The following is a 13,201-nucleotide window of genomic DNA, read 5'->3' as shown; positions in this document are numbered from 1 at the left end:
AGATGATAGATAATTAGATAAATCTTTACCGTCCAGCCCCCGCCCTATGTTTCAATATTACAGTAGACAGAGACAGGCCGCAGTCGATCTTCAAAAGGATCAATGATTCATAATCCTGATAATCCTGATAAATTCTTTTCCAGACTCAAACATTTTGAATTTACTGGATGGCAGTAAATATAAAATTATACGACAACTTGTAAATCTAGTATTTTCTACCACTCGGTAAATTTTAAAATTTACAACGTGACATTTCATATTCTAAAGACGTGATTTATCGAAAAAAAAAATGTATTCAGATTAAAAAAATAATGTATATCTGATAGAAGCAATATTATTTTGTTGTTTGATTTTTTTTTTTCATTAGACAACGTCAGGAGATCAATAAGCGTGTCAATAATAACGGGTTAATTTGTTTGGAGTTCAATTGAAGAAAACCTTTACAATTATATTTCATGTGTTTTCAGAGCCAAAGTAAGATAGTTGCAGTTCATTGTTTCATATATTTTTGTTTGTTTGTTACATATATCAAAGCGTTCGTAAAGCCATGGCTCGGGGTAGGATAAAGTAAACACCTAATTTTATTGTTAAAGAAATATTATGAAACCGTAAGGTTTTAATTCTACGTCATTAATCAAAGAACTAGGATTTTTGCTTAAAGAACATTGTCCGCTAACGTTTTTTTTTCTTCTCAAAAAGGTACCCAAAACCTTTTAGGCGAAGATATGTAATTATTTTCTATTTGATCAAGCCCACATGCATAGTTTCAAGATGATTTGAAATTTAGCCTGCAATTATAACTCTAAATAATTTGTATCCACTGAACTAAAAAATTTTTTAATGAAAAACTGCGGTAAATGGTTACTTCCTGTTGTCCTATGTTATCTGAATTGACAGCATTTAGAACAAAATGAAAATGGTGAAATAACTGTACATTAGATGATATCTCACTGAAGTGCAGGAATTAGCACTTAACAAATTCAAATGATACAATGCTTAATAGGTAGAATTTTTTTTCTTTTCTTTCTTATATATACTATTCAAATTTTTTTCTTATTTGCTTTTATAACATATTTTTTTTAGATTTGAAAAAAAAAACCCAGCATGGCTGAATATTTAAAGGAACGGACAGGGATGAAAATTATTATCTGAAATTGATGATACATACATGTATGTGGCTTTAATTCATTTGTTGCATCTGACAGGAAAAAAAGCAAACTTTTTTCATATAATGTCAAACCAGTGTGTTGGTATTTAGCGCGTTGTATATCAAAATTTTGTTCTTTAGATCAAATTTCACCATCATTTATACTACGTCTATCTATATTAATGAATGATGTATACATGTGTTCATAAAACGGGGAAGTTGAATTGGGGGAGGGCAATCTTTTTTTTCTTTCAAAAAACTGTCTTTTATCTGTGCATTGTTAACAATTTATTGTACAAGGTTTAATACCAATCCTTCATGCTTAAAAATGTATGAAATAAAACAAAAGCTTGTGGATGAATATTGTTTGCATATTTTAAACCAAAGTTATCAAGTATAAAGTATCTGTCCAATGTTTAACTCGCCCATAACATTCCGCCGTGTTGTTAATTAGTCTAACCGCGTTCCTCGGCACCCGTTCTAGAAAGTTCCTTCTATCAAAACTGAACTAATTAACGTCAAGACAGAAAGTGTGGTACGAGTTCATCATGCGTTGCAGACAGATGCCTTAGGTCGGGCATCTCTGGTTATTACAAAAATTCTAATAAATAAGATGGAATGATTTAAAAACAGTTTTGTTTTATGGAAAAACATTTTCAGAACGGGGTAACCAAGAACGCAGTTTGACTAATTAACAGAAAGGCGGACCATCAGGTAGATACCTTTGATTTGACAACTTTTGGTTTTAAGTATAGAAAAAATACGTAGACATTTTTTTTATATATATATAAATTTTTATATCACGTCATATTGGTAGAACACATTTGACTTTTTTTTTTAAACAATGAAAATAATGCGTTATGCATAAAACGTAGTAGTTGAGTAGGGAAGTGACACCCACACCCTATTAAAAAATATTTTATCTAAAACATTTATTTGGGACAGCGATAAAAAATATAATGTAATTTTACTTAAGGTATCTCACTCTTACGTTTTGATTTTATTGTGCAGATGTTCATTATATTTTAAATAAAAATGAATTTATCAATTTAATCCTCACATAACGATCATCATTTTTATAATTATACAACATTCATGAAGAAAATCCATTTAAATTAAAGAAACAAACACGTTTTTTGGGAACTATTTTCTCTTTCGGAAGGTTTTCTAGACGAAAATGACAAAAGCAACCAATTTTATAAATTTTCAATACCCTTTTCTTTTTATTATACTTTATTCATTATACACATTTTTTTTACATTTGATAGGTTTGTAACATGTTCTTTTGGTCCTGGTGTGACTTGTACAAAACTAAATTTTGAGAGAATGATAGACGTTTAACATAAATTCATGCAAATATATAGAAAATGTCTGAATTTTTTAAGCCACATTTTGTGAAAATTTGTTCCTTTGAAGCCACAGATCTAAATTTTGACATAACTGACCCCCATGTTTTATTATGTCAAAATGATATTGAATACATATATAGGCAAACTGGATCAATCTTATAAAGTTTTTGATATTCAAAATGTTTTTATTTCAAATCAAACTTTTACAAAATTGTCGATTTTGAGTGCAAAAAGGTCATATACAAATTTATGCATCTTCGTACACAATTTTTTGTAATCCCTCTATTTAGTGTAACCATTGTGCATAACTAAAAACGAGATTTTAAAGAAAAAGTTTGCTTGATCAAAAATACTGACGACAAATCCTAATTAGGCTGAAGCCGCTTTTTAGGTACAAACAGGTCAAATTAAATGGCCATAACTCAGAGGGATAAACACTGACCTCCCGTTATCTTTGTATTTTTCATGTATGTTTCGTCTACATATTTCAATGATATGCTTCTCAAGAAATTCTTGATACAAGAACATTGAGGAGTGGGATACCTTAAAGAACAAAGTTTTGAGATACGTTGCACTAAGTACCTATTTATTGGTTTAAAATTTTTTTTTTTTTAATCTTTGTTTCAACCGTCCCCAAAAGAATTAAGGTCACGTACGTGTATATAAAATCATTTTCAGTTAAGATTTTTCACTTGTTTCCGCTCTTCTAAATATCCAGCCATTCGGTTAGTTTTTAACTTTTCTTTCTAAGAGTAGGTTATGCAAGCATTTAAGGAAAAACATGGACACAGAATATACCACAATGGAAAAAATATGGTTTAACTTATTAACATTTACATCTTATTAACGAGAAAAGTGTTTTTTCTCGCGCTTGAAAGGGATATCATTCTGTCATATACATTGTATGAAAAAATCATTTTGATGGTCATTTAAGCCATTATCATTTATAGTTCAAAATATTGGTAATACTTAAGGTCAATTTGGTAAAATATCAAACCATCTTCAGTCGAGGCTATATTATATAAGTAACAACATTAATGGATTCGACCTTGTTCACTTGTGAATGATACCAAAAACAAACACCTTCAACATATGGAACAAAGAACAGAGCGAGGCAGCAGGATGTTCCGACGCAAGTTGTAAACGTGTTCTGTTATTCGATAAAAGTAAAAAAAAACAAAGTTGTAAATTTTTCCTTGCCTAATGAATAAAAAAACCCCCAAAATCAACCTAAAATAAATACAACACAAAACTGCTTCAATAATGATAGAAGTAGTCTAATTCATTTTCCATTTATTTATTGTTTTACTCAGATATCAAAATATCAAACACTTTTGTAAACGTATGTGACAGTATACCACGGCAATTTAGAGAACAATATCATATAATGACCTTTCTTTAGAAAATTAATTAAAAAGCAGTTATACAAAAAAATGTCAAATAAAAAAATGACATACTGCACATCTAGATAATCTGATTTACTATGAATCTTTAGACTACATGTATAACTAAATCTGTTATCAAATAGAGTCTTTATCCAATGTATGTTTAATGGACTTTCATTCGCGACTATTTTATTTTGAGATTTACTGGGGGAAAGATGATTATCAGCAAGAAATATTCGTGACAACGATGCTCTCACAACCCATCGAACAATTTTTTTGCATGTAAAAAATATACAGTATTTCATTTCAATTCAGCATGCATCTATGTCGGTTTAATCATCAGTCTGATTTCCGCTATGTTGCTGACACTTGATATGGTCGGTCTCCATGGGTCGTGCCAATACTCCGGGGGCCAGGGTCCGTTCAGGAAGGCGTCATGACAGTTGTTGAACCACCATCCCCCACCATACTTAGTGGCGCAGTGACCACTATACTGATCGTTGTCTCGGTCCATGGTACTAAACGCCATACCGTTCAGATTGGCGCTAGAGTAGCCAGCGTTGATCATACTGTCACCTGAAATTAAAAATAATGTTCCTTTACATGTACTGTAATCCAACTTTAATAAGCAAATTGGAAGTAAATTGTGATTTGTATGTTAAATAACTTATTCATCCAAATTTAAAGAAATTGGATGGTCAAGGTCATTTTAAACAATATCGAATTATTGATCTCTATTCAAAGGAGAACTTTGGACAAAACTATAGGATTTGTTTCCCCCAAATCCAACATATTAGTCACTATGCTTTTTCCATACTTTATAGCGGTATATGAGAAAACTATCATTTTTGAATTTTTGAAGTCAATCAAATTAGTCATTTGTTGACAATTCAGCCTCTATAAGTAAAAAATCTCTAACAATTACAAAATGTGTTTTAATGTTTATTAACATATCCAACAAAAAATATTTAAAATGTCGTGACTTTTGAACTATTTTTGCTAGTAATAAGACCAAAGACTATACTTTTAATATGCACGTACATGTATTAATATAAATAAAATGAAAAATAAATAGTGTGCATAAAAAGAAATCACAATGCAAGCGATTGCAAACATTGTAAGAATTTCAAAGGTATCAAGTATTAGCAAAAAATAAATGTTAAATTTGAATTTGATGCAAAATATGGAAATGAATACGCAAATTTAAATACCTACCTAGATTTCCGGTGTTTAGCCCAGCTAAATTGAGTTGGTAGTTTGTAGATTCGTCACCAATGGAAAATTCTTCATATTTCTGATAAAATATGACTCCATTGTTGTGTTTGAAAATCACATACAAGGAATGCTGCTGTCGATTTGTTAGATGATGAATGACGTCGTTCCCTATTTGGTAAATGAAAAAGTACATAATCTTAATTTCTGACATGGTATGAAATTTAAAAAAAATTAATAATCTACGAACTTTATCTTAACGTCGTTTCTTTACATTATGTTAGTTTTTTTATCTTTCATACAGAAATATTCAAAACTATCAATACATGTAATTCAAAGGTTTTTAAATCTACGATTCTGCTTATCTAAGTAATGTACATTTTGTCATATTTATTGTGATTTTAAAGCGCAAAGTTTACTTTATAAGAAAGTACACGCTACTTCGAATTGACTCATCTTTGTTAATCATTAGATGTGGCGCCATCAATTTACAATTATCCGAGGGTGTAGTGCCATATATTAAATTTTTTAAAACGGATGTGGCGCCGTCTTTCTACAATTATTTGAGGGGATCTATTTACAAAATATCTGAAAAGTGCAGATATAAAATTGTCTTAATCTATCGATTACCGACCGTTGGGGGTGACGTTAACTCCTAATTTTCCAATTTGTTCCCACGGTTATAAGACGAACCATCAAATTAGGTTTTTTCAAACTTTCCTTTACAAATCTTTTCAATAAGGTAAACACCATGCTTAGGGCGAATTACATTTTAAAGTAAATCATTACAATACCATTACTTCGTGAATTAGGGAATTAAATTACCATTACCATTACTTAATTTTCTTGAAGTTAATAAGTTTGAAAATAGTGAATTAAAAGCAAAATAAAGAGTATTTGTATATGTTTCATAAATAAAACATGCTTTAACAAGTTCATGTTCACTATCAGGTTCAAATTTGATGACCTATACAAGATTGCTGTTGCACTTTATGATCATCAAAGTTTCACATGTTTTGTCTTTTGTTGACTGCATCCTGTCGGGTGTGAAAATATAAGATATATTAGTGTTCAAGCAATAATAGAAAAAAATACATGAATATTATGTATTTTCTATCACTCCAAACTATTGTACTTAATACATGTATACAACAGAGAGAGAGAGAGAGAGAGAGAGAGAGAGAGAGAGAGAGAGAGAGAGAGAGAGAGAGTAAATTTATTTTCAAATGGGTTATAATACTGAAAGTAATTTTTTACATGCTTAATCATACAACTAAAATATTTTTTATCCCAAGAATTATTTTTCTTCTTTAAAACAATTTTTAATGAAATACAATTTCAGTTATTCAATTCATCAGGATCTTAAATTTACAAATGAACGTGCATAGAAAAGCATAGTAATGCAAAATAATGCCATGTAATGCCAGCATTACACTAGATTTTTGAAAGTAATGCATTACATTACCATTACTTGTAATGCGGAAATTGTGACAATACACATTACTAGCATTACTTTGAAAATATGTAATGCATTGCAATGCATTACCATTACATTTAGCGTTACCCCAAGCCTGGTTAACACTAACGGAAAATTTAAGTCTTTTTGTAAGTATTTCTATTTTTCGTTTAGAAATTAAGAATGATGAATGTTCATGGGGATGGTGAAAGTTATTTTGGACCAAAGTAAAATACTGTATGCGAGACTTTGTGTGTCCTCGTGTTTCCGAATATGTCTCTATGTATGAGGGTTATTAGAAAAGTTCGCCGACAAAGTGTTTTACGGAAAAATTTCTGTTTACTTTGTAGTCAAACCTGTTAGCCCATTTATAAAATGCATGCTCAAATCATTTTTGTCAAGTTTTCCACAATGTCTTTTGTGGCATATCGTAGATCATTTATGTTTAAAAATCTCTGTCCACGCAGTTTCGACTATAGATTTTAGGGGGAAAAAACAAAATCCATAGATACAGCATCCGGGATGTAAAGGGGTTGGTCTGCTGTAAGAGCTAAAAATATCAATTCTTCCATCTTTAAACGTCTGTGATTCTAAGTGTCAACCTTTGTTCTAAAAAATAATAGCAGCATCTAAGGGCCTTTTGGTCTCCATTGGAGATTTTCCTGCGAGCACACAGAATTAGATGAAGGACCGGTGCTCCAAGATGTCTATTGACGTCAACGTTTTCGATTCATTTTTCGAGCATTTTTCTTCAAAATTCGGCAATAAAATGATCAAGAATTCTTTTATTTAATTGAAACTTTCACAAAATGACCCTCATAAGTCAGTGTGATGCCATATAAAATATCATTAATTTTTTATGCGCTAAAACGATACAGTTTCTTAATGATGACAAATTCGTACAAAGTATGAAACATCAAAAAATCTGACATGCTCCGTCAAGCATACCTTATCAAAATAATTCTGCTGTGTATTTTTTTTTCAATTAAACTCTCATGTTAAATACTAAAATCTGATTGGTTTAGACGCAGTTGGTAAACGCAACATACTTGGCAACGAGTAACACAACAAATTGTTACATGCGCGTAAATTATGCGCCTACGGTTCGCCGTAGAATTCACTTCATTTCTAAATAAGAACAGTAAAATTTTCTTTAAAATTAAGACATTCAGTATAGTAAAACAAATAGTGCCTGTTTAGGACGGTAACTGTTAAAATTGACACCATCTCACGTCGGTTGACAATGGATTTCTAGGGGTGTCAATTTCAACAGTTACCCTCCCAAACAGGCACTATTTATATAATGGTGCATTTAAAATATGCACATCTTTACATATTTCTTAAAAATACGTCGTTTAAATCTGAAAAGCTTCGCTGATATCATGCAAATAGTCCGCCCACAATCAAACTTGTCTGCAAACTGTTCTAACAACCCTCGTATAATCAATAAATTAACTTTTTGACATATGAATATGTGGTCAATGCAGTATTTAAATGATTGTTTTATTATTTATTAAAAAAAAATGAATTAGATGATATCACTTACCAATCCAGTAAGCATTTTGAGGAACTCCAAACCCGCTCTTGAACTCCATCCAAGTTTTGTCAAAGTTCATTGTACCACTCAGGCGGCGCTGAATGGCCTGTAGGAAATTAAACTGAATTTTAATTATCTAAACCGAATTTCGAAAATAAAACTCAAACACTTTTGAGACTACTTTAAGGTAAATTGTAAACATAATATTAAGCAGGTTGGAAAAATAAACTCGTTCTGTTCGAGAATTTCATATTTTTTCATTTTGAAATAATGAAAAAATTGCTCATTTTTGTCATAGCTATGCTATTAAAAAAATGTTCTGTTTTTTCCAAATTGGATGAATATTTGTTGAATGTACTAAAATTCTTTTTAATGACCATTCACCAATGAATCAATTACCTCTGCTGTGAAGATTATCATTTATCAAATGAATTTAGAATATATCTAAAGAAATGAGTCTGCAGCAAGCAGTTCAAACAAACATGCCATCAGTTTTTTATTCAAGATATTAGCAATTACTACAGGTTTGAACATTATAAAAAGACACCGTTTGACTGATTGATTTAAACATGTGAAGCTAATGCATTGACAAACAAAAAAAAGAAAGTATGAACAAACGAACGTTTGTTTGTCTGATCGATCCAAAATAAAATATAATGCATTCACAAACAGAAAGAACGAAAGTATGTGTGAGAGAGAGAAACATAGAGAAAGAAAGATATTTTACCGTCCAGCCTCCAGCGTCTGTTTCCATATCACAATAGACAGTGACCAGTCTCTGTCGATCTCCAAAAGGGTCGATGACGTATAATCCTGAAGTGCTCTCTCCGGACTCCATGACACCCTTACAATCTGGGGGTGCTTAGTTTGAAATGATTTGAAAGTTTGAAATAATAGAAATGAATTCAACGTCTTTATATGTTAAAAAATCAATATTTTTGTAAAGAAGAAATTAAAAAAACTGCGATATGGTGTTTAAAAGATCGTAAAATGTCAAAATATAAAACACTAATACAGCATGTTTGTATCAATAAAATGATCTCTATATGAATAAGTTTAATAACACATATTAGTTAAATACAAAATATATAATACTAAATAATAGACATGAAATGAAAACAAGTTTATTTAAAAAAAAAATACTGTATACATGGTTGATTTTCGACCCCTGTTATTTAAGCCCTTCTTCTCTTGCAGCTCTGCCCATCCTTGATTTTGTTCAGATATAGTAGTGTTAAAAGAGATGTGATCCATTGGAATTCGCCAAGTCTTAAATTCGCCCGCAGACAACAAGAGCGATATGGGCAAAATACGGGGGGGGGGGGGGGGGGTTGAGAGAATATTTCCCTGTACTGGTATCGAATCATGAAATCAAAAATAGGCCGTCTAATTATAACTAGTTCAATTTCAACATCATTTTATGAATTTCTTACTAACTCTTTGACAACGTACTATACCAACTACAACCCTTTAATCTTTTTATCAAATATTGATGCACATTTGGTTTATTTTTGCTAAAATACTTACGGTCAAACTGGTAATATCTCCATCCACCTTCAGTTGAGGTCATGTTCACGAGGTCACATGACTGATGGATCCGACACTTTTTCATTTGTGAGTTGAACCCAAAACATCCACAATTCACATCACACATAGCAGCGCATGAAATGTCCGATCTAGCCTGATGTTCTGCTACAAACTCTATGTTGGAGATTTTATCGTCACAGCTCGGTGTCGCTAAAAAAGACCGCATTTTAACGAATTGTAGAGTTACTGGCATCCAAAAAATGGCTAAAACGACAAAGTGGACAAACATTTCTTCACCAAAGGTAACGCGTTTTTAACAAAAAACGTGTTACAGTCACAATATTTGAGGCTTATAAAAGTTATAACTTAGTTTTGTAATTTCGGATTTGTTTTAAAACCAGTTGCTGTCTTTTTTTAAAAACGCGATTCACAAGATGAAAAAAATGCAGAACGCTGCACGCTGGTAGCAATTCAGTACCAAACTATTTTTAGATACATCTAAGCTGTCTTTTTTGGTGTATTTGAAAGGTATCGATGATGTAGGGCTAAACCAATCATAATGTAAGATTTTAGATGGATATAATGCTTAAATGTTTGACCATCTAACCTCCTTAAAGGGAGATAACAATAAGCGATCTTTGAAATAAAACATTAACCCACTTTTAAACTTTTTGTTTGAAGGAATCGCTAATGGAATATGAAAAAAAAAATTAAAAGATAAGTATTGATTTCCTATGGACACCCACTTAAAGGTAGTTATTAACAATTTTAAAAGATTGTTTATCTTTAAAAAATATAAATTTACTTACTTTGACCATTTAAACGTTAAAACATTTACATGTAAAGCGATGTACATTCAAAAGAAGATTGAAGGAATTGAAAATTGAGTATAAACATGTTTGTTTTGCATATAGTTCCTTGGAATCACGCGCACATGACGTTATGATTTTTTTGTCATTAAAAAAATAATTCCCTATACCTAATTAAACACAAAGTACCAAACGCTGCCATCTTGGATTTATTTCAAACTGTCACATCAGGTGAAATTATTGATCAAAATATATCGATAAAATTATTTTGCAATCCTCTCCGTCTTCCGATCGGTGCTTCTACATCTTAGCTAACAACCAATTCAACCAAAACGATTATTATGCCTGTCATTTATAGAAACAATCCCTCAATCTGCATCTACTGCCTAGAAATGCGACAATAGGCTAAAGGGTGGACGGAAGTTGACATAATTGAGTCATACACAAATAATTAAAAGGCGTTGATTTTGAATTCGCCAACATGCAAGTAAGAATTTAGAGAAGGAATGGTAAAAACTGTCACGAGACTGTAATAACTTTTATTACATAATTGTATTTATGTGAAACATAAAGTAATTTATACCATCTCCTTAATGAATTGTTATATTTGTCAATTTCCGGATTAGGCATGTGTACCGTTTAAGATTCTAATATTACACTCCATTATTTTGATCAAGAGATCTTTGTTTACCACAGCTTTAGAAGGGAAAAGATTTTGATAAGTTTTTTGGAATTTTTTGTCTATTGTCGTCGTTTTATATGGATCATTTTGATTGACACGGCATTCTTTTCCCTGTGAGACTTTAGCAGCTCAAACAATGTAAGTACGGAGTGAATTTCGTCAACTAGTGAAACTGTACTGGCCTTTGCTATGTCTACTCTCTCAACCCTATCTATGCAATGACTAAAAAAGTTCTTATCCTGGGTCATTCCTTTGTGCAGAGATTCGGACAATTTGTTTTAAACAGTTTAGACGTACGTGTGAATAGAAACCTTAATTTGAACTATGACGAAGTACAGATTAGTTATAGTGGACGCGGTGGGCCTTCTCTGGAGAGGATTTGCGCGCTTGGCACGTCTTACGTAAGAGAACAGCGTCCGGATGTTGTTATTATTCAAGCTGTGTTGTTATTATTCAAGCTGTGTCACATGATTTGTGCAAAACAGAAAAGACTGTGGACTTGATTTTTAAACGTTTAATTGAATTTGTGGTTGCATTACGCTATGGAGAATCTGAAAATCAATGGTAATTTTACAAACTTTGCAAAGAACTGCCCCGTTAAAGCCCACACGATACCAAGTTGATCTACCATGGTTCAACAGCAGGGTTGATGAACTTAACAGAAGAATTTCAGAATACATTAAAGAAGTGGAGGGTTTAACTTTCTTTCGCCTGCCAGGATTCTGGAATCCCTCAACTCGGTCTAATGTCTACCTTGATGATGGAGCTCATCTAAACAAACAAGGGCACATAAAGTATTTTAATAACATAAGAGCTGTGGTTGTTTCAACCCTCAAATTGCTGCACAATGGTGGGTAAAGTTAACTGCTATGATTAGATGCTTAACCTCATAAAGCAGGGGCTAATTATCAATGCATATAATAGTGAAGACTATTCACTTAGTTAATAAACTTTATCAATGGTTTATTGTATTATAGATACTTGTTAGTGTAACATCCCTATATGGTTGAGGTTAGCACTGAAGGTTTTTTTTAATTGCATTGATATTCCATGTTGAATGTAAGATTCCATTTTACATACCCCTATATGGTCGGGATTTTCTGAATTAAATTGCGTATTCCTATTTGCATATTTTTTCAATGGGTTTTTCCATCCATACCCCTATATGGTCGGGGTTAATTGCATTATATGTATATGTGCAGGCTGAAAGAACAACCCAGTGTGTGAATATTTTTTAAACCCCTATATGGTCGGGGTCCTATTAATACACACATACGCAGTTGATTTATGTGCCTTTGGGCTTTCAATATATACCCCTTTATGGTCGGGGTTAATTAGATTTTTGCCATATATGTGCAAATAGTTCTCGATTAACCCATTGGGTTAAGGTGTTTGTTTCTTCATGTATACTATACCCCTTCGTCGGCCTATATTGTTAGGGTTATATTATATGCAAATACCCGCTTTTTCATATGCTTCTTCATGGTCTGGGTTTCTGTTAAAAGATATCCCATTTTTTTAAGCAAAGTTAAAGTTTGTTGAAATAACATTTATGAAATATTTCCAGATGAATTCCATTGGGAGAGGTAGAAGACAAACAAGGACTAGACCTCCCGCAGCAGCTGGATCAGCAACACAGATGGAGGCGATGATGCATGAGGAGGCAGGTGGTAGCTCCCAAAATGCTCGTCAGCCTAGTGATGTTTTACCTATACAGCCGCAGTTGGTTGCAGCGGTGACTGAACAGGTGCTGCAAGCACTGTCCAATGAGAACAAAAGAGGCGAGACGAGGAGGAAGAGACAACAAAAAGGATATGACTCTAAGAGACAGAGCACCAAGTTCATCAGGTACAGATTCTGACAAAAATGAGGAATCATCAAGTGATTCTGACAGTTCAAACGAAGATTGCAAAATATTTATACTGAGGAGTTTTAAGCAAGAAATCACCTTATAAAGAATAATGTACAATGACTTCCGAATTATACTAGACTACACTATATAAAACATGGTGTTAGACACTGTTTAAAGACAATAAAAAAAGTATAGAAAAATATGCGATAAGCATTGCAGATGTATACGAATATATGTATAATTGC

General features: G+C 32.1%; 1 protein-coding gene and 1 pseudogene across 1 annotated transcript; one reads left to right on the top strand and one right to left on the bottom strand.

The window, feature by feature from the left end:
• Window positions 1-3,849: 3,849 nt before the first annotated feature.
• Window positions 3,850-10,031, bottom strand: LOC128170461 (fibrinogen-like protein A). Its single transcript, XM_052836233.1, has 5 exons — window positions 9,614-10,031; window positions 8,814-8,947; window positions 8,096-8,192; window positions 5,097-5,264; window positions 3,850-4,457 (listed from the first exon to the last, which is right to left on the bottom strand). The coding sequence occupies exons 1-5, from the start codon at window positions 9,900-9,902 to the stop codon at window positions 4,204-4,206; spliced, it is 942 nt and encodes a 313-aa protein (XP_052692193.1). The 5' UTR covers window positions 9,903-10,031; the 3' UTR covers window positions 3,850-4,203.
• Window positions 10,032-12,671: 2,640 nt separating this feature from the next.
• Window positions 12,672-13,059, top strand: LOC128174023 (uncharacterized; annotated as a pseudogene).
• The last annotated feature ends 142 nt before the right edge of the window (window positions 13,060-13,201 follow it).

The sequence above is a fragment of the Crassostrea angulata genome, chromosome 2 (genome assembly GCF_025612915.1).
Source record: "Crassostrea angulata isolate pt1a10 chromosome 2, ASM2561291v2, whole genome shotgun sequence".
Taxonomy (NCBI): Eukaryota; Metazoa; Mollusca; class Bivalvia; order Ostreida; family Ostreidae; genus Magallana; species Magallana angulata.
The sequence above is the reverse complement of the archived record's forward strand: the minus strand, read 5'-3'. Positions and strand labels throughout refer to the sequence as shown.